This window comes from Apostichopus japonicus, chromosome 19, assembly GCF_037975245.1.
Source record: "Apostichopus japonicus isolate 1M-3 chromosome 19, ASM3797524v1, whole genome shotgun sequence".
In the NCBI taxonomy this organism is placed as follows: Eukaryota; Metazoa; Echinodermata; class Holothuroidea; order Aspidochirotida; family Stichopodidae; genus Apostichopus; species Apostichopus japonicus.
In genome coordinates, this window is record NC_092579.1 from 8,617,164 (window position 1) to 8,640,000 (window position 22,837).

At 36.0% G+C, this 22,837-nt stretch overlaps 2 protein-coding genes across 2 annotated transcripts in view; both read left to right on the top strand.

Annotated features, from left to right (window-relative positions):
* LOC139959952 (sushi domain-containing protein 2-like) overlaps positions 1–22,837 on the top strand; it is a 111,708-nt gene that overhangs the window by 4,795 nt on the left and 84,076 nt on the right. Inside the window, exons 2-4 of the mRNA XM_071957904.1 lie at positions 1,660–1,759; positions 3,125–3,273; positions 3,925–4,218. Coding sequence (XP_071814005.1) covers positions 1,702–1,759; positions 3,125–3,273; positions 3,925–4,218 — 501 coding nt within the window. The 5' untranslated portion in view covers positions 1,660–1,701. The remainder of the gene's footprint in view (positions 1–1,659; positions 1,760–3,124; positions 3,274–3,924; positions 4,219–22,837) is intronic.
* LOC139959686 (sushi domain-containing protein 2-like) lies at positions 4,630–19,173 on the top strand. Its single transcript, XM_071957486.1, has 17 exons — positions 4,630–4,635; positions 4,935–5,120; positions 6,986–7,148; positions 8,733–8,984; positions 9,891–10,236; positions 10,386–10,640; positions 11,311–11,429; positions 12,455–12,589; positions 12,746–12,853; positions 13,098–13,373; positions 14,053–14,310; positions 14,614–14,781; positions 14,990–15,304; positions 15,784–16,038; positions 16,513–16,647; positions 17,565–17,690; positions 18,840–19,173. The coding sequence occupies exons 1-17, from the start codon at positions 4,630–4,632 to the stop codon at positions 18,917–18,919; spliced, it is 3,183 nt and encodes a 1,060-aa protein (XP_071813587.1). The 3' UTR covers positions 18,920–19,173.

Genomic DNA, 22,837 nt, shown 5'->3' on the forward strand with positions numbered 1-22,837 from the left:
ACAGATAAGAAACAACCAATATACCATGTATCAATTAATTTGTTTAACAAAAAACGTTAAACTTCTGGACGAAAATGAATGCAATGAATGTAATGATCTGACTATCTCGCTTGAGGAGTAAAAAGGGGTTGATATTGTTAATATGAGGTAGAAAGAGGTGAAGAGGCCTTGTCCAGAGAAAAAAATAGACGTGATATGGTGAATTCAGAGGCATATTTAGGTTGAGGAAAAGGTCAATAAGTGTGCCGTGCGTTACTAGTTGCACACTCCCCGGCTGAGCGGTAACGAAGGAAAATCGACCGTCCTATTAAAAGTAACCACAATCGAGTTGATTCCGGTCGTGTCCAGTTGGGGAACATGCGGCGGTCGTCTTAAGACATCAAATTTCAGTGCTTTTTCCATCTGCAATTCACAATATATCGGACTTGATCGAGGGCAAGAGGAGACATTAATAACCTATACATCATTAACTTACAGCAGTGCCCCTCCCCTCCCCATTGATTTTGTATTCTCTGACATCGAGAGGTAGGTCAGGGCCCTGGGACAATTATACGTCATCGGACACCGTTTTATAAGTCCTCATTTAGCCTTCAGTATATTATGTGTAAGTGGGGAAATGGGTTAAATCCCCGGTTTCCGCCGCTGTAACTTCCCCTGAGGTTCGTCTGTATACGCCATTCATGGACTTGGAATTTCTTGACAAACAAATTGGAGCCGCATGGTTTGTTGGTGATTTCAGAAATATAATAACATGCTTGCTGCGCATGTTAAAGACTGCTAGAGCCATGTGGTGGACATGAAAATGTCGTCGTCATTTATTTAAACACGGTTAGACTGACTTAGAGAGTATTTTCATTCTATTAACCATTTCTTCACCAGCGTGACGTTAGTTAAGGTTAACATTTACTTAACCTCTAACAATTTTCGGTTGCTATTCTACATTCTTATCAAGCTCGTCAATATTGGGATGTTGTGTGCGATTGAAAAGATGTCGCTATTGACTTTTCCTCAGTTCTTGTTCATAATGGAAGCGACTAAACAAATGCGTATTATGCTAAGGAGACGTAGTAGCACTGATACCACGAATGGTCATTGAATCGGGACAATCTATTTAAATGTAGTATTCATGTATAGTCGTCCACCAGTACATCCAGAGTTTATATTCCCTTTCAAAGTGACACGGGATACTCACTAGACGTAGCAATATAGTTTACAGTGTATACGTAAGGAGACTGGAGTTGACAGTGGATCAACCTGTTTGTTAGCGTATCCAGGCTCTATCTTAGATGGTTTTTCTTGAAAGCGTCTTCCTTTAAATAGAGTATTGGGTCACGTTCAAGCTGTCCAATTAGGATTGCTCTCTTACCATGCTCTCTTCATATTTGTATGAGGCGTGTTTAACGTTAAGACTGTGTAAGGCCTATTACGTACACTATCTAGATAATAACTCAGCAGCTCCTCTGAGACAAATATAATTTAAATCATAAACAATCATTTGATACTTTCCTACGGAGGTAATGAGCAAATTAATGATGCGCTTAAGGCCATATGATAGCAGTACCGGTACTGCTTTTGTGACTAATTGTACATTTTGAGGGATTTTGCTGCTTCTATAATATGAGTAAACTTATATTTATGATGATTTGTCTATTTAATTAGGTCAAGTTCGTATCTGAATACAAGGCGTGTGACACTGTGAAGATGGTGACTGCTTACATCATATTAATCGCTCTTGGATCCCACTATGCAGTTGGTCAATGTAAGTTTTTCCCACTTACTCTTGTTATACAAGTTGATGCCGATTTCATTGAATGTATAGTTCTTCATTCCGAATTAACCTAAAAAACGGGCACATATATAAAAATTTATATATATATATATATATATATATATATATATATATATATATATATACTCATGATATGTACCTTAGGTCGACAGTTTATATATATATATATATATATATATATATATATATAAATTATATATAAATTTTAATATATATATATAAATTTTATATATTAAAATATATTTATATACATACATATACATATATGTATATATATATATAAATTATATACATATATATATATATATATATATATGTGTATATGTATGTATATAAATATATATATATATATATATACATATATATGTATATGTATGTATATAAATATATATATATATATATGTATATATGTATATATATATGATATCTATCTATCTATCTACATATATTATATATTGAGAAATGTTACATTTTTGGTTATAGGAGTGATCATTGTACAACTTGTTCTATATTATCAACAAGATAGAGGATAGAGGCGCGTGGCATACAGGAATATAAATAATTAACCGCCTGTACGTTTACATACGTCACGTTGGTGCTTCCGAAATACATTTATCTGTTTTTTGGGGGGCTATACATATTGTACTCGCCGCATACAAAGCAAGAAATCAAAGTATGATGTGTAGGATTTATTGTGCAAGGATTTGCTTCAATAGATAACCCAGAAGAATTTGTAAACATATTTTGGATGAAAGATGAACACGATATAAAGCATCATGTTGAGATTTGTATTCAATTTCTTCATGACGTTCTCGATATAGTAATGTTAATTGAAATTGTCACAGTTTGTATCTTATAAGTGATCTGGAATCAAATAGGTGTGATGTCATAGTGACACACTAACAGGAAAATGTATTGTATTTAAGTCACTGTTAACTTTATTGTTTTAACAATAGATTGGATACGGTTGGAACTTAATTTATGGGATGTAAAATTAACGACATACCAATGACAGTAGTGTATTCTTTCTGAGATGCCTTTCAATTCTGCTAAAAATTGCAGGAAAGCAAACAATTTGTTAGTGTGCTTCTCTGGGTTGGACTATACCTGTTTACCATGAAACCATAAGCAAAGTGAACCAAGTTCATCCTGGCATTTGTGATTAAACACAATCCGAGCGGTATAACTAAATTTCATGCAAATTATTAAAAGTATGTCTATGTATGCATGTATCTATCTAATCTCTGTACAATTGGAGATACCTGAAAAGAAATGATGGCCATATTGTTCCTGATGTACCATTGTTAACCAACAAGCTTTGAAATTTTCTTCAAGTCCCACTTTATCCATTTGGACCAAGTTCGATTATATCAAGTTCCTGCATTCTCGGATGCTATGAGGGTCACGACTCCGAACGCTATAACGATATCTATCCAAACCTGTTTTACGGGCGGCCTTATACTGGGAATGAGGATCAATTATCGGTGAGTATAGTAAAGAGGCTTTCAACAAATGTCATTTCACGAGAGCAACTTATATACAGCATAACGTCTACAAATATGCCAAATATGCCAATTTTGAAAAAAAAAACAGAGTATGGATAAAATATTGAATATTGAAGGGGATTTATGTACCATTTATACCAGACAACGTCTCTCTTTGTTAATGTAATTATATATATATATATCTGCAGTTCCCTTTATTTAATTCTTGTGTTTTTCATGTGCTTCAAAGACAATTATTCCCGCAAGGTTATATCCATATAATTCATTTATAACATATTCAGGAAAATTCCATGTGACACTAACTTGACACTTAACTATTTTCCTCCCACAATCCCATATACTTATGCTATTGTGTCAGTTCCCTGCTGACCTAGCCAAGACATTTGACGTTTTCTATTATTACGCGCTATATAAGTACTATTTTATTATAATTATTATTTTATTATTATTATCATTTATTCCTGTATGTATAACTACAATACGTAAATACACACACACTCACACACACACGCATATATACGTATGTATGTATGTATATGTATATATATATATTTATGTATTGTAGTTATAAATACAGGAAACTAGAATGGTTGAATACAGATAAGATTTTATTTTCTAAACCTGAAACAGGTTCTTGCTGACGGTGTGATATCAGTTGGGATGGGCAACGAACAATTTGTGTTCACGTCTGAAGTGTTCCCTCTTTCTGGAAATGGTACAGCCCTTATTGCTCCTTATATGGCTGACGTGGACTTATCTTTGGGTGGAAGCGTTTGGATATCATATTTGGATGACTTTGAAGACGATATCAAGGGACTGGTTCAGGGAGTCTTTCCAGAAGAAGAGATAAGATATTTAACCTATCAATATGCCTTCACATGGGATAGTGTTATGTTTAACGGTTCTACGTCTCAATCGTCCTTGGTAAGACGTGGTTTAGCATAGCTATTGTTTCATCTCATTGTATGGCCTACATATTTCGACTTAAACTGATGTTAATGAAATTCCATTTTGAAATATAGGGCTTTGAAAAAGCCGCGATTTATATGTAGGTGAATTCAAACCAATTGATATGCAGGTTATGTTTGTTGAGAATGTCCCAAGCGGATTGTATATTGCTGCAAAAGATTAAAATCCAATGGTACAAAATTTTCTTTTTTTTTTACAACATTTATCACCTAAAGTCTGGTTAGTAAATGTTATATAGGCCTACATAAACTTGAAGTCGAAAATGGTACAGTATAGGAAGATAACGTAGGTTTTTCCCATCATGTTTGGTCAAATTTTACAATACAAAAGAGTACGTTATAACCATGGTATTATCCAGGTATAGCCATGGAGGTACTACTTCCATGGTGAAGACATAAGCCGAAAAGGCACTGTGTAGCCTACCTGACACTAAACGTTGCACGCTACATTATTTACGTCTGTTATGAACTAGTACGCCAAGGGCATTACTTTACGCATTCTCTTTAAACTTTTTATCTTGTAACCATATATATGGCACTCTGGTACACATGATGACTGACACTAATGCTAACTAATGCTGAGTATACTGTTCGGAATGGCAGCAAACTGTTATTTTGCTGTCTCACTAACAATGCTGACGTAATGTTTATTCTTTTCTTTTCAACCCACAGAAGAATACATTTCAGGCTGTAATTGTAACTGCAAGCGTGGTACCAAGTAACAACACGGCTGTAGATATCTTTCACATGAGATACTCGACTTTCGTAATCTTTAACTATCGTAAGTTAGATTGGACAACTGGAGCAAACGGGGACATGAATGGGCAGGCGAATGGACTAGGGGGATTGGAAGCACAGGTATATACCCAAACATATGTAATTCTCTCACAAGTTAAAACATGACTACCATTTACGGTTTCTAAATGCGTGAACTCAAGTGATACTTTCTAGTCATCCAAGGGACCACTTATGTCTGCTCGCTTGCTGAACCCATTTTTATTAAAACAACATATGAAACGCTCAACGCTAGTCGTCACGTAGGTTGATTTCAGAATTTTTCTGTAACGTCAGATTTCTGTGTAGTACTTTCAACTCAGCAATTTGATAATGGAACACCGTGACGAACATCTAGAACGTTCGCGTGTAATTAGCCAGCAGCGGTTTAACATTTGGGGATATGGTCAGTTAATAGCGCAGTGTGTGTCGATATAGTAATCGTAACAATTCATAAAGTAATGGTACCGTTACCTATTTTGCAAGTGAAAGTCAGATTTTAAACAGAATGGATGATACTTTTCTGCACCCTCACTTGATAAGACATCAATCTCAGCTAATTAGCTTGTACTAGAGTCTGACAAGGTCTGTATACAATGACAACAAATGCTCATTAGTTGTCAACATTTCAAAATGTAAATTATCTATTGATTATGAATGGTACTAGTCTTTTATGATCCTCATTTATGTTGCGACCGCTCCCCTAAACTTCTCAATTCTTGTGTATCATTTAGGGTGCAAACGTTCCCCTATTCTTCTCAATGCTTGTGTTCATTTAGGTTGCGACCGCTCCCTTAAAATTCTCAATGCTTGTGTTTCATTTAGGTTGCAACCGCTCTCCTATACTTCTCAATTCTTGTGTTTCATTTAAGTTGCCACCGCTCTCATATACTTATCAATACTTGTGTTTCATTTAGGTTGCCACCGCTCCCCTACATTTTCATGTTTCATGTTGTATTTACTTTAGAATGCCTCAAATCAGACAATATCAAATTATAAAATACAAGAATATATTTTCAATATGAATATTATTGTACATGTTTCACATTTACCCTGTTTTGTTCTGTGTGGTTATGGGTGTGGGTGTATTCTATATATAGGAAGGTTTTGGTTTAGGGCAGAAAGGTGTGGTTTAGAGACAGATTTCTTTAACTATGGATGCAGTTTCGTTAACTTGCTGTATTGGTATGTGAGGGGAGCTGTTGTCAGCTTCAGCAAAATAAGTATAAACATAATAATACTCTAAGTAACGTTGTAATGTATTAATGTGCTAAGAAATCCCATAGTACTGTTGTATCAAATGAAGGTTAAAGAGTCGCTTTTTTAATGTAAAGTAACTTGGAACATTGCAGAAACTTTAATTTTGTCTTATTATATGAACACATGAAACTTAACAAGCTGATGATTGCGCTACAATTCTTCGAGATTTAAACATCAAGTAGCGTCGCATCATTATACAATGCCAACTCAGAAAGCTAATTAAGCATCACGGAACATGACTGTTTACTTGTATAAATTTAAATTAATAGAAAAGAACACTGTTAGCAGGTTTTCTGATGATGTTATTCATAACAAAGTGTCTTCCACACGGAAAAAGCGCACGATAATCGCAGCTGCTTATGCATCCTCTTAACATTTTCTCGACGTTACATCGTAATTGATATAAAAACGCAAATGAAATTAATAGACATTTATAACTTTATATATTACTTTAGTCCTTGTAACATTACAAACTACCAGTCATACAATAGTTAGTTTCTTCCTAGTAGAGGATTACATCAAGAGATATCATTACTAGTTCAAATAGATAAATATATAAACTTATATTAAAGCTAAATATAAACCTGTTCGAAGAAGTAATCTAAAACATAATGTAAGACTTATCGGTATGTTTTACATGCATAATCGATTAACCCGAATTTGCAACATTTGGATCCAATCTTTCACAGGCCGGCTTCAACGCAGGTGATGGTATTAGAAGCTTCTCCTTACCGGGATCTCGAAGTGACGACGTTAGTGATTTGATGGAGAAATCAAATATAGGAATACCAGGACGATGGGTATTCAAAGTCGATGGTGATATGATCGAAGGCTTTAGTTGCAGCAGCAATGGTACGTAGTCATATAGTATATCGTGGAAAACGATGTGGGGCGGGGGGGGGTGGCAGAAACAGAGGACTATGGCCCCCAACTCCTTCGTCAGTGGTTCAATCGTGTTTTTTTTTATTGCATTTCGTCATTTAGCCCTATACACTTTCGGTTTTAATATCACACCAAAAATTTAATGTATTGATTACCACAACCGTACGTCTTAACCTCGTTATAGACCTCATTTACTGTCCAACTATGCCTCGGAATTCACCATCTGACTTCTAAATTGTAGGTTTTCGGGAGAGGATCCCAGAGCCGCGCAGCCCCTAATTTTTAACTGCTACTTCTTCAGTCGCTACTGGGAAATGTTGATAACGATTAACAAATCGATTCAAATTATGAAAGTGTTCTGTCTCTTTTGTTGTTTCTGGTGTCATAACATGTCTTTCTTGATGCGTTAAACGCAATTAAAGAGGAGCATATAATTACTAGTATTTGATAGAACCAATGCTAGTTATATGATCCTGACCGAATCATAATCATTGCGATGGTTAATCGAGTTATGCATATATATATATATATATATATATATATATATATATATATATATATATATATATATATATATATATATATATATATATATATATATATATATATATATATATATATAAATATATATATATATATATATATATATATATATACACACACACACCCTTACACACACACATACTCACGTTCACATATATAAATACATACATACATACATAAATAAATAAATAAATAAATATATATATATATATATATATATATATAAATGAAAATCGTAATAAGTTGGAAAATCAAGAACAGTGAAAAACTTTCAGCCTCCACCGGGATTCGAACCACGGGCCTTCCGCTCTGTATGCGTACAGTGGAATTACGACCTTCCTTGCCGGTTTCGAACCTCTGGACATACAATCAATATATACAATACAATATATATATATATATATATATATATATATATATATATATATATATATATATATATATATATATATATATATAAATATATACATATAGGAATAACGGAAAAACTGTTAAACAACTATGCTGCATTTAGAGAAAGGCTGGATCTCGAGTGAGATACAATAATTGAACTAGGTAAGTGATTGGAAGTAAAACAGCCAATGTTTGGTTTTTGCAGAGCTTTCGATCAAAACTAGCCCTTCTTCAGTGCATGATCACCGAAAGTATATATATATATATATATATATATGTTTGATCTCTAGAGTAGGGCAAAATATGTCACCAAAAACAGAACTAGTATTGTTCGATATAGGTGACAAACGCCTACAGTGGAATTACGATCTTCCTTACTGGTTTCGAACCTCTGGACATACAATCAGCGTCCATAGCCTAGTGGTTAGGGTGTCCGCGTACAGAGCGGGAGGCCCGTGGTTCGAATCCCGGTGGAGGCTGAAAGTTTTTTCACTGTTCTTGATTTTCCAACTCATTACGATTTTCATTTAAGTATATATATATATATAAATATATATATATATATATATATATATTTAAATATATATATAATTCAAATAAATTCTCATTGGATAACAGGTCGTGTTGGATTATCTCCATCATCGGGTGTCATGCTTGGAGGCACAATTGTTTCTATCATTGGTCCCTGTTTTGACATGGAAACCTCAAATGTAGTATGTAGATTTGGAACACAGACGGTTAACGGTACAGTGACATCTGACAGCTTGGCCGAATGCGCCACTCCAACCTGCCTCCGTGTTGGACCAATTGCCGTCAAAATATCTCTTGATGGCGGCGTCAATTTCGACTTTCATGGAAATTTCATATATTGTGAGTATAGTGGAAATGCAAATGCTGCATAAGATTACATTTTCCAAATGATCAGCTCTTTTCAAATATTGACAGAGTGAATATTTATCGAAGTGTATTTAAATAGTCAGTACATGTATGATTTATAATTGATATGCAACTCCCTGGACAAAAGGTTGCCTTAATTAACACCTTACTCCATTTGCTTGTCAAATTGATATCATAATAAAGCTATTAAAGTGTAGCTAAACTTTCCTGAAATAATCTAATCAATATATCTCTATAATCCATCTTACAAAATGCAGCAAATTGTTATCAATATATACTATAATATGTTAAAATATTACTGTAAGATTTACATTATTGTGGCCTTTCATACAGGACAGCAAATAATAAGCAAATATGATACGGAGAGTTGCAACAAACATTTGATTAGCCATGTTTGTGATACCCACTTTGCCACTAATTATACTTTGACAATTATCGCTAATTGAAAACGGTACTATAGAATTATGTGTCTCATAGTTCGTAAAAGAATAATACAGTTTCTCCCTACCCAGAAGGTGTAACACCGATTTATTTATTTTTCTGGTATTTTCAGAAAACATTCATTTTGTGTACTCGTATTTGCTTCGTTAAAATATAAAGGGTTTTGAATATCAGCGTTCTAAAGAAAAGAAGAAAGGAAGGGGCAGGGGGGGGGGGGTGTTTGATACACGAATTGGTTAGATGTCAAATAAGTTTTAGGGACAAGGAGACTCGAATGAATCAAAAAGCATTTATAAACCGTATCGAATTTGTTGTTCATATTTTATTGATGAACGGCCGTCATTCCGAAACTGCCATTGAAACGAAAACGTTAATATGTACTTTGCCTGTATTGAGGACGGTAACAATGACTAATATACCTTGCTTGCATGTCTGCAGCGTATTTCAAATTGAAGTTATTTGTACCATTTTATGCAGTAAGTCCTTCTGATGTTACGCCTGAGGTTATTCCAGACGATTCGTTTGACACTTGGACGATTGGGGGAACGGTACTTTGGAGCCAGACGGATTTTCCAATCGACACAACTCGAGTTTCTGTAGAGGTGATAGGGTATTGTGAACCGAGTAATGGTGCGCCAGAGATTAAGGTACTTTATGAATGTTCAAACGACGTCATTGTTGCGGACGAACATTTCGAAGTAGAGAGATCAAATCAGGGCACACTCTGCGATGACAACCAAGATTGCACCAGTATCGGTGCCATTCGTATAAGAGACCTTAACAGGTAAGAATGCTTGGTCGCTTGTCTTTTCTAGACTTAAACCATGACTTATTTATTAATTATTAATTAATCGCATACCTCTTATCAACGGATACTCTTTGAGATATCATATTTGCATGTTGATAGTGGGATTGGTACGCTTTTGTTTGCAGTGGTCGAGCGATATGGAGTGATTTCCATCCACTACAATGGCTCTGTCCTCTTGACTCTGAAAAATGGTGTACCGACGAGTGGGGTGAACGCAATTCAGCGTCCCTTAGAATCATCAATAAGGTATCATGTCCGTGCTCTCTGAACCAAGCCAAAATAGACGGAGGACGTTTCGTTCCCATTTCTAGTTGCCAATGTAATATAAACGATTGTCAAGCATGCGACGGTGTCAAGTGCTTCCGGACAAGACAAGCAAAGTAAGACGATATTAATGTTTCTGCCAGTAGTAATTAGTTCATTGTCGTCAGCACATCTCGTCCGTTATCGGACATGGTCTGAGAAAGTGATAAAGTGACAAGAAGACCTGTAAATTCCTTACCAAATAAGAGCATAATCTGAAAAAGATTGCCTCCATTAAAAGCAAAAACGAGTAGGAAATAGAAATTAACATATTTAAAAGTATCACGTCTTCACAAACCTTAAGCTTCTTTCGAAAAAATATTATAATAAGGCTTTAAAAACAAAGCAGCTCTACAAAAGGGCACCCTTTGTCGCATGTGATATAACATATCATAAAATCCTGCCAATGATGTGCAAAGCCGAATAAATGTTTGTGTTTTTCTGGTGGTTTCTGTTGAGCAATTATGCATGAGTTTCAATGGTTGTTCTTCAACTAACGTGACCATAATAATTTGAAGAAAGGAACAAATGAAGGGCTTACATTAATGACATCTTAACACCTCTATGTCTCGTTACTCATTCACTTACATCGTACAACACTTTGTCAGAATGTTTAAACGCCTCTTATTTCGTTGGATTTTTGTTTTTGGTTAAATAATTGCTTAACTTACTCTCCATCAAAGATTGATACTTTAGAGGACAGCGTAATAAAGAAAACTTGTTAACGTAACATTTGTCTTTAAACAGTACCGGTGACGACGGTGACGATTGTAATGGCCAGCAGTGTTGCTATCATTCCTCTGGTCGTTTGGTTCCTGCGAACGAAAAGGGAGCTAGTTTCTCTTACCGCGCTCATCAAGAAGGATGTGAACCCTACAAGAGCGCCGGAAAAGTTCCCTGGCTATCTCATTTACTAATAGATGTTTTTCCTTATTACCACTGTTGTCTACAGTCTGACACAAAAACGTGTAATTATTTTAGGAAGCTACGTCCAGCACCAGATTGCGCTGGTTATGTGGCTCCGACAATTGGTCAGTTTAATTTCCCTTTCTTCGTATTTTTTATAGTCACCCCCCAGCCTGCACAGACATGCATATAACCTCATCTGATTTGTTATGTTTAGCGAATTATTGACTTAAAGTTATATATTAACTGTTTCCTATAGACCTTCCTTTGAATGTTTCCGATATAATTAACATTGAATGTTTCCTATATACCTTACATTAAATGTTTCCTATATACCTCACATTGAATGTTCCCTACATACCTCACATTGAATGTTTCCTATGTTCCTTACACTGAATGTTTCCTATATACCTCACATTGAATGTTCCCTATATACCTCACATTGAATGTTTCCTATATACCTTACATTGAATGTTCCATATATACCTCACATTGAATGTTTCCTTTATACCTCACATTGAAGGTTTCCTATATATCTCACATTGAATGTTTCCTATATACCTTACATTGAATGTTTCCTATATACCTCAAATTGAATGTTCCCTACATACCTCACATTGAATGTTTCCTATATACCTCACATTGAATGTTCCCTATATACCTCACATTAAATGTTTCCTATGTACCTTACATTGAATGTTTCCTACATACCTTACACTGAATGTTTCCTATATACCTCAAATTGAATGTTCCCTACAAACCTCACATTGAATGTTTCCTATATACCTTCCTTTGAATGTTTCCCATATAACTTACATTGAATGTTTCCTACTTACCTCACATTGAATGTTTCCTATATACCTCATATTGAATGTTCCCTATATACCTCACATTGAATGCTTCCTATATAACTCACTATAAAGAAATGAAGAGCAATGACGAACTGTAAGTATCGACGGGTATTTTGAAACTTGTTTATTTTCAGGGTTGTGTACAGGTGATCCTCATATCTTGACTTTCGACGGCAATATGTACACATTCAATGGTTTGGGAGAATTTCAAATGGTTGATGTTGGAGATCGTGACGTCGTTCTTCAATCTAGAAATGCTGCGACAGCGAGTGAGTCTGACCTCGACTTTGTTGTAAATTTAAATCGCTTATACTTGATTAAAAAAATTTCTATTCTTTCTTATTTAGAAAAGAAAGCCTTTTACTTGCAGTTGTAACGTTAGTTTGCTTATGGATTTTTCCTCTTTGCATATGGTACCTCTATAGGTGGCACAGCTACTGTCATCAAAGCAGTTGGTGCTTGCGTCAAAGGCAACGACGGCTTGCATGTTGGAGTTCGAGCTGGTGGAGGTCTAGACGCCTGGGTGAGAAACAGTCAATCTACAGATCAAGAATGGGACTTCGTTAGCTTTTAAAGCGGCAATGTAACAAAGTATAATGGTAAAATATCAGTTCATCTCCTTTCAGTTCGTAATCGTAATCGATAATACATTTTAATTAATAAAGATTAAAAATAAATTTGAAATGGTTCTTGATCTATGGAGTTGATATATGCTCAGACATAAAGATACACAATACAGGAATGTACACTGCAAATATTGTCTTCTTTACTGTGCAGGATTAACAATAACCCTTGGTAGAAACGGAATTTTTGAATCGGATAACAGCCTTTGGATCGCCTATGACTTTGGCTTGGGTCTGTACTTCAACGGGAACACAGGAAGTGAAGGTGTTATTACGGTTGCTTCTACGGGCTTACGACCAAACGGCGCAGAGACAAGAGGGTTGCTCGGCACATGGAACGACAATGATACAGATGATTTTATGGCCAAAAATGGAACGGTCTACGACAAAGATAGTAGTATCGAAGAGTTACATCAGTTTGGTATTTCTTGTAAGTTTAGAAGACAAAAATATATATGAAGATTGATAATTAAATGAACCAACAGGATTTCGTCACCATTCTTACCATTGTCACCATTGTTACGTGGAACAAAAATGCGATAAACCTGACAATGAAATCAATAAACCTGTGACAGGGTGAAAAATACCTATCATTGGTATGTCTTGACGTTTTCATGAGTGATTCAGACAAGATATGGCATCATTTTAATAGTTGCTACGTGGATTTGCGCTACAATCAACACCATATTTTAAACAGTTACTTGAGTTCCTCTTCACATCTAGGCATCGTAATATTTATTTGAGGACATGCTTATATTCGACCAATTGTAAGCAAATTAACTTGACAAATTGTAACGCACAAATATGCTTTTTTGGCGGTGCCTGCAGAGTAAGCTATGTTTAAAATCTGAATATTTTCAAGAAAATGACCCAAGAAAAACAACTTGCATGGCGAACCAATACTTACGGGCACCACAGTTGCTGTCCGTTTAAACCAAGTTTACATCGATGCATATTATTCTGTGATTTCAAACTTGTGTTCATTCTGGTTCTGAACAGTCACAGGCGCGAAGATTATGTGTGGAGTATTTAACAAAAGAAAGCTTTTTATTTTGATATCTTTGAAATATCATAGCATATATTGTACTTACCTTAATATTGTGTTACAGGGGAAATAACCATGTCGGAATCGTGTCTTTACTACCGTTCTAGAGAGACACATGAAGGATTTACCAATTTAGGATACGCCCCAGATTTTGAACCATCAGATCCAGATGTCTCACCTGAAATGCTTGCAGAAGTCTGCAATGGCGATTCCGCCTGTGAATTTGATTTTCTAGCAACTGGAGACAGTGAGTTTGCTGCTATCACCCACACAGCTGTAGAAATGGCCATGGACGTTATTGCAGAAAATGCCGCTGTCGGTGGTATGTATACGTAGAGCTTAAACGAACATTATCAGAAACATCGATCATCTACTTTGACTGAAAGACAAAATGTTTCTCACACATTCGATGAAAATAATGACTGATTTCATATAGTGGTACAAACTATTTCTCTTATTTAAAACCTCGATTGTGGATATACAGCGACGTGTATTTTTGACATTTTACTATATTAAGGTACTGCTGATAACGGTACATTTTTCCTTTCTGTATGTATTTCATATTGTATGTATTTGTCGGAATTCCATATTAATCATGACTGTTGTTTCCCGTATCTGGTTATAGTACCTTGTCCGCAACTGCCTGATCCAACAAATGGAGTGGTAATTGTCAACGATGCACTTGTAGGAGGTACAGCTACATACATGTGTGACATAGGGTTCGAGCTGTTGGGTAATGCTGTAAGTACGTGCAAGGAGAACTCGAAATGGTCAGGACTTGCGCCAAGATGTGGTGGGTATACTAACGTTATCAAATATAACTGTAAATAAGACTTTTTAAAGGCAGTCTTCTACAATGCTATAATTTTCTCCGTCCACGTGCTCCGTCCACGTGCTCTGTTAATTTATAGTTGGTTGCACGCACGGAAACTACCAACTTAACAATAATGCGAAAGCAAATTTGTTCTGTAAACGTTTTGGTTCTTTCTTTCAATTGGCAGTCGTGGTTTCTCCGCTAAGCTGCATTGTGCGAAGACCGTTTGTTGGCATCCGTGAGGACGTATCGGTGTTCATCTATGGCGTCCAAGGAGTACAAAGTGAACCCGAGGGCCTGCATTTTAACAGAGCAATTGACACGGCTAATGGTAATGGGCTCCCTCTCTCCACGGAGAAAGACACCAACTTCGGAAGACTATTAGAAATGCCGTTGTCAAGGAAAAATGCCGGGAGGAGATTTGGCGTTTTTGCATGTTGGCTCATTTCCAGCGATGGTACAGAATATTTCGTAAGAACAATCGTAACAAGCAAGAGAAAAGGTGAGGTTATGTTTGATATCATTTAAACAAATTAAATCCACTAAAGAAAGGTCGGAATTTTAAATCGTGTGATGGTAGAGGAAGGTTGCAATACGAACCCAAGATCAAATGAACAAATGAACATCTATTGGTATAAAATATAAATTTAAAATTCCCGTATACTGCCATCATGATAATATATCGGTATGTAACACACATTGCAGAGTTCGACCAAAAGGGAATTTTAACGGTGGTATATGTAACAGGGAATATCATCTCACTAACAAACACTGTATGAGTGAAAGTATAGTTCATGACCCCCCCTCCTCTCCAAGTCCTGTAATGTTGAATATCAAAGGGTGCATTTTTACGTTTTCAATTCCTGATAATCTTAGAATCAGCTTCGTGTTACTACATCTTTGATCGTGTTTTAAAGATTTTCTAGTTTGTAGTTTCTCCAAGGAATATCATGATCCTTTTTTGTATCCCACAAAAAAAAGGTCTCATACCCATTGATGAACGTGTAACACGAACGGTCAGCCTTGGTGACAACGTACAGCTAAGTGTAACCAGAACAGCGGGCAAGGCTAGGCGAATCAGGTGGTTGATAAACGGACGGAAGATGGCACGGTGGAGTGGTATGACACGTGTAATGTTAGCGGAAGTGGAAGTGAAAGACGAAGGACTTTATGAAGTAGTCCAGAGAGGTCGCCGAGTACGGGGATTGCAAACATTTATTCAACTTTATGTGCGAGGTAATAGAAACGTTTCAAATTTTCAAGCTTTCACAGCTGCGAAAAAATATAAAATAGTAATAAAACACTTAACCCGGTGTCCTTTGACGTTCGGTCTCCAGTATATGTCGGAGCACCGCCGTATGTGTTTATAAATATACAATTCAGATAGAAAAATGAGATGAAGCAATACATTTAATAATATACTTTATTGCTGTAATGCATAAATAAATTAATAATTAGGCCCGCAGTCCAACATATAAAAGGGCCCAAAAAACTTGCAACAAAACTACAAGTGAAGATTTTTGGTACCAAAATACTTTCTTACTAATATCAAGGGCATATTATAAACGTAACCGAATACATTTTAAACGTAAATGATGCTAACTATGTTTCGTAGGGTGAATGTTTTAGCGTTTGAATGCTCTAACCGGAACGAAGGCACATCTGTGCGTTCGTCCTTGAAATATTAATCGATGCCATTTCTTTCATCAGCTTGTCCGACTAACCGATACGGTACTACCGATTGCGATCAGGTCTGTCCTACTTGTCAAAATGGCGGCCTGTGTGAAGAAGCGACCGGAGAGTGTGTATGTCCACCTGGATTCACTGGCAACACGTGTGAAGAACGTTAGTATAACGGTTAAAAATCATGCAGTCATGTGTTATCATAACGTAAGCTATAAAATAACAAACGTAACAAAAGTATTCTGTATTGTATACACCTGTTTCTGTTCGCTGATATTGCTTGAAGGGATCAGGAGACAGAGGTAAGTTGTGACGAAGTTAGTGGCATTACCTCCAAGCGCGGATCCAGAGGAGTAGGCGCCGGATCCAGAGGAAGGGGCACCGGATCCAGAGAAGGGGAGCCGGATCCAGAGAAGGGGGCGCCAGATACAGAGGAGGGTGGGCCGTTTGTTAGGCAGTATGCTGACTACATATCAATGATGAAATTAATATTAAACCTTGTGAATGCACTGGAACTTCAAAAGGTTATTTCAAGAGTGTCAGAATACGTATAAAAGAAGGTATTATCCTAAAAAGTAAAAGCCGCTTCGGTGAGTTCTAAATAAAAGGAAAAAAGATTTTCCTAAAATGACAATGAATCTTGTTTGGCTTATCTGAAGGAAAACTTTTTATGGTTCATTACATAGGTGTCATGTATGTATTAATCTTTTTTTGTCGTTATCCGTGTTCTGTCGTGTGTGATAATACTCAATTATTTCTAGTAGATATTACATAAGGATCTTATAAGCACTAAAGTAACTTATTGCTCTCCTACCGAGAGTCCTGGTGTTCATAAACATTATCCAGAAGGAACTTACATGAAAGAGACATAAGTTTAATAGTGTGAGCTGCATTAAAAGCGTTCAGTTATTTGACATTTTACATATAGACATATATTTTGACATTAGAAATATAGTGAGTCAATAGATGGCGTTGCTTTGTTAAAACATGTTCTACTTACACCACAGTGACATAAAACTAAAATAAGGAAACGAAAAAACCTAGAGTATTGGAGATTTTTCTTCTAACATTTAAAACAGCATACGAGGTTTCTAGATGTTCGACTGACTTTGGTGCACGCAACTGCCGCGGCTTCCTCTTTTGTCTAGCTGGAAAGTTTGGATGTATCTGTGGGCCCGGATATCAAGGCATGGATTGTAAAGATGGTGAGTTTTAATAGCAACGTCTTGCTAAGACTACTGTCCGTTAGTTGGGGTTTGCTTTATTAAAAATTATCCGACGATGATCCCTAAAATGGCCCTATAGCAGTATATACACTGAGATATCGCATTACAAAGTTTAATCCTTATTATTATTATTAATGTTCGTTCTTTCAAATTCCGACTTCCTTGTGTTATATTTAACTAGTTAGTCTGCATGTCCTTACACCCCATTGAGACATCCATTGTCCTTGGGCTTGTCAATACATTGATATTTGCACATATTGCTTGGAAGCTGTGAATTATGTCAAATGGCTGCTTGCAGGCCTCTTAAGTTCCAATATTTAATACATTACAATGAAATCACATCATTATGTAGTCATTGTAATTGTTAAAAAGACAAGTGATGTCAAGTAATATATTCATGACACAGATTTACGGCAAATTAAGAATCCCTTTTGAAACTACATGCTTTAATATTCAGTATCTATGCGTGTTGACGAACTATATAACAGAAATCGCAGACTGCGTTAAACCACAAGGTTTTACATCTGATGTCATTTATAAAAAATAATAGTACTTACAAAAAAAATATGATATTTACGTAAACTACGAACAAGAATGTCAAGTGCCGCTACAACGAATGATTGGGTGCTTATGATGAATCAAATATTTTTTACAGGCTGGCGTGTTTAGGGAATATCACAGGCTTAAGGTTCTCCACACTCCAGGCTGAAAACCTGAAGTGTAAATATGAGATATCCGAGCCCGTTTTGAGTTTATGCGTCTCTGAATTGATTACAATGATTATTTGTTGACTTGCAAATGTTTTTTGCAAATGCTGAATCTAACATAGTAAAGCTATAGTAATATGTGAAAATGGGTTACAAGCTTATACGCTCTGTCTTACAAGCACGATGGTTACGTTAACCTCTTGATTAACGATCTTGATCTTGCGCCTGGTAATTGAATAACAAAAGGAAAATCCAGCTGAACGTTACAATACGTTTGTTATAAAGAAAGGCGGCGTCGCTACAGTAGACATATTAATATATATAGACTTCTTCCTTTCATTGCATAAAATGGTGTTATTTGAAATTTACATAATTCATAATGGGATGTAAATTTGTTAACAACCTGTTTATTCTTTCACAGAATGTTCACCAGGTACCTACGGAGCAGGCTGCACCCAGCGTTGCAGTAGTCCCACTTGCGACCCGAAAACTGGCGAGTGATTACAGAGAGAGATAGACGAGACTTTTTATGCCTCTTTTATATTGATTGTGTTTATACTCAGATATTATAAAAACAATGTTTATCTCTTTCAATTTTTACACAGTGCATAACATACTTAATTCATATATCGATCGAAATATTAAATAAATTATCAATATCCAGAAAGAACATAAACTACGAAATAAATTGATAATGCTTCCCCATTTGCATGTAATTGTGGGCCACATCATGTTCTGGACAGGATTAATTACAAGGATAAATTTTTGGTAAATATAAAAAAACCAAATGGTATTAATAACCTAGACCAATAATTAAATAGAGGGCTGGTCAATTATGTGCTTGCGAATAGGGGTTGGTCAGAATGAAACAAATTCAATTTGTAAGTCTAGTTTAGTATCATAATAGAAAACGCCCGAATCCCAGAACTGATGCATTGACGCAGCGAAGTGTTGCAAGCAGCTGTTTTTCGTGTCAACATAAGTAATCGTTAGTCTTACTCACAGTTATACTTCTGTATTTATACTTCTGTAATCTGTATTGATGGAATGTAAGACGTAACGTTGGCAACACACACAGCTGCAATATAACTCTAACTTACATACTGGTTCATGCGAAGATACTTTCATTTACAATAACCGAGAGTAGATTGAGGGTAGCAGAAGGTTGCATTAATTACAAATCATTAATTACAAGTCTTAATTGCCCGAATATTTAAACTTTTCCAGAATTTCAAGACGAACTACACGAGCCGCATGAAACATGCATGCTGACGCTGGTTGCGAGTATGATTTTATTGATATTGTCATTTTGTAAGCAGTGGTGTACCCAAAATATTTCGCACCCGGGCGGATCCTTCGTTGCCGCCTCGTGCAGGGTATGCAGTCCTGAATATGGGTCAAAGATGAGAGGTGTTTACCTCCTTTATGAGAAATTTGTGTTTATTTAAGGTGGCTTGGATGTAAAAAGGTGTTATCTTTGGCAAATCTTTGGGCTGATTATATGTTTAGGAATTGTCACTTTATTTCTATTACATATTTCTCTTTTTCTCGCTTTGGGCTGTGGCATGGCTCCCCCTTCTGGCACCTGGGCAGATCTCCCGCCCTGCATAGTACGCCACTGTATTTATAAGGGTGATTCACATTCAGAGATTTGACTTTCCGTAATATATTTTTCTTAAAATTACTGATAGACCCACCTCTGTGTGGCTGCTGTTATTAATGTTAATGGAGATGGATTTTTTGTAACTACGGGGGAGATTATGGCCAAGTATATTATAGCATGGGCAGTATGGAGGGCCTTTAAACAATGCTCTTGGAAGAAATTTTATATCGGAAAAGTTAGTGTCCTGAGGCTGCCCCCATTTTCTACAAAATATTGCCGAGTTTTAAGTCTCCTGAAATTAAGGGATATAAGAAAGACTGGCATTTTTTTTGTATCGCGACGTTTTGTATTATTTGTCGAATATTCAGGCAAGAGTCGTTGACAATTCGGGCAAGAATCGGGATCGATTTGGGGAAGAACCACAAACATATCTGCCTTGTTTGCCACTTGCCCCTCCCCCCCCCCCCCCAACGCCTCGTACGCTTATCTGTATTAAGACGGTCGTACCTTCGCGAGCGCTCGCAGCTTAATGGGTGATATTGTACTCGCGTACAATGAACAGGTGACAACGAGCAAGGCGGCCTGACAAACGCAGACTAACTTGGTTCGCGAGATCTCTTATAACTCGAGTTGGCTTTAGTGGCCTTAACTCAGTTGGTAGAACACTAGACATGCATCCCGTTCTAGCCATACATTTCTTTGCTATGTTCTGTAGTCCAAAATTTCCCAGTCAGTTTTATGTGATACCGTTACTTATGTAAATATTCATTACGTGCTAGAAATTGTTGTATGGTTTTTTTTTATGTAATTGATATATTTGCATTCAAACAGAATAGCTGTTTGAATGGACTAATTTTAACATGTTAGTTTAGATTATCTTCAACAAGGTACGGTATTGGAGTTTTACAGGGAATATATATAACATTATAGTTTTGGTCAGTGAAATAGAAAAGGAAGCTGGCTGTTGTGGAAAAGTTATCAAGTCATTAAATATCCGGAAAGGGTTTGAATAAATGTTAAACAATTTACATAGACTCGTTCGTTTCTTTTATTACTTTGTACTACTGTCATTAATACATGCAAGGTTTTGTTTCTTTAAGGTCATATCGTACTTGTATCGTATTGTTTGAGAATGATAAAGCTATATAGATGCATAGCTTACTCACTGATTTCGACACTATAATATACTGAAGAAAAAAGTCTTATAGAAAAGGTGAATATTTATAACATTTGCATTCCACGCCTAACATGGATTTTGTTTCCAAGATACGTCTTATAGCGATAAATTGTACACACAATTATGGCACACAATTATGGCACACAATTATGGCACACAATTATGAAGATTTTCACATTTAATCCTCGTTGTTAAAATATTTTACGTTATTGGCAAAGAATCTCGTATTTGTTTGACGTTGACTGCAAAACAACGGTTAACTTCGATTAATGTGAAATGAAGGTTTGCATTGGGAAAGTGTCATGAACGTGGGGTAATGTAATTATTTGATAACTATAATTATTTGGTAATGTTATTATCCAGATAACAGTGTGACTGTGTGCATCAGAACAGAAGTTCATTGTTTCTTCTGCAGTTTTCATTGTATATATATATATATATATATATATATATATATATATATATATACATTAGATGTCCATTAGCTTATGGGTTGCACTTTTGTACAGGACTACCTTTTTTTGGAAAAGTGGCATCATCACTGCTGTGAGTTTTCTGAGAGAGACTCCAATCAGGAGTTCTCCAGAGGATTTGTTTGAAAAGTACCTTTACTGATTGGGTACTGTATCCTCCCTCCAATTTGGCCTCTCCCTCTAAATAGACAAACAAATTACTAGGGAGGCCATGTGGCTGCAGAGCACCTTTACCCTCCAAACCACATGGATGTAGATTTAGCGAGATTGTATGAGATTGTTTGGATCCCAAGTTAAAAGTTTGAAAGTGAGTAAGAGTGTTGGTATATAATCTTGAGAATCTGAATCTACTCTTTCGGAATTCCATAAGATCAGTTCGTTGCTAATATTGGACTGTCCCTGAACTGACCTACCCATGCAGTGGATTCTCCACAGAAGCCTTGCTCTCGGCTACAACAGGAACCCTTCAACACTATTCTTACTATATTAACGCTGTGGTCGTCACATTGGTAAATTTATTATTGTTCTAATTGGAAGATTTGGTTGTCTCTATGGAAATATTTTACATTTTTCATTTGTTTCCATCAAGTTTGTAACTTTGGAGGATAACTAGCCCTGGTTTCTACCCTAGGGTGACAGTTCCTGCAGAACAACCAATCTCATTTGGGTCAACCGTGGACTTTAATTTATTTTTCCCTACGTGCTTTCATATTGTGTAAGAATGTATGTTTGTGTGTGCGAATGGGAAGTAACTACCAACAAAACTGTAACTTAAATCATTCCTTTCTTTTACATTAAAACTGGGCCCAACAGTTTCAATCCCCTCCTACCAATATTCATATCACTATTTAATATTCATATTCTATACTTTACATATTTGACCTTTCAGAAGTATATGAGACTGGTCTGTTTGTATTGAATCTATAGTGCTCGAATACAATTTTCTGTATATATAGTGTACTTAGCTAGCTAAACACTGTTTCTTTGTGTTCTTTTTTAAGTGTTTTTCTGTCTAAATACTGATTTGACACCTCCAGTCGAAATCAAGGTGAAACATTCCTTACACGTTGAAAAGGTGTTATTGAAAAAAATATTGCCGAGTAACTATTTTTTGCTGATTTTGGTTTTCTTTTCACTACATTTGTACACAGAGACTCAGATATTGC

What these genes read in the sequence shown, in the direction of transcription:
- LOC139959686 (XM_071957486.1), top strand. An exon ending in AGACGCCTGGGTGAGAAACA is followed by an intron (nt 12,854 to 13,097) that starts GTCAATCTACAG and finishes TTTACTGTGCAG; the next exon opens with GATTAACAATAACCCTTGGT. An exon ending in AGAAAATGCCGCTGTCGGTG is followed by an intron (nt 14,311 to 14,613) that starts GTATGTATACGT and finishes ATCTGGTTATAG; the next exon opens with TACCTTGTCCGCAACTGCCT.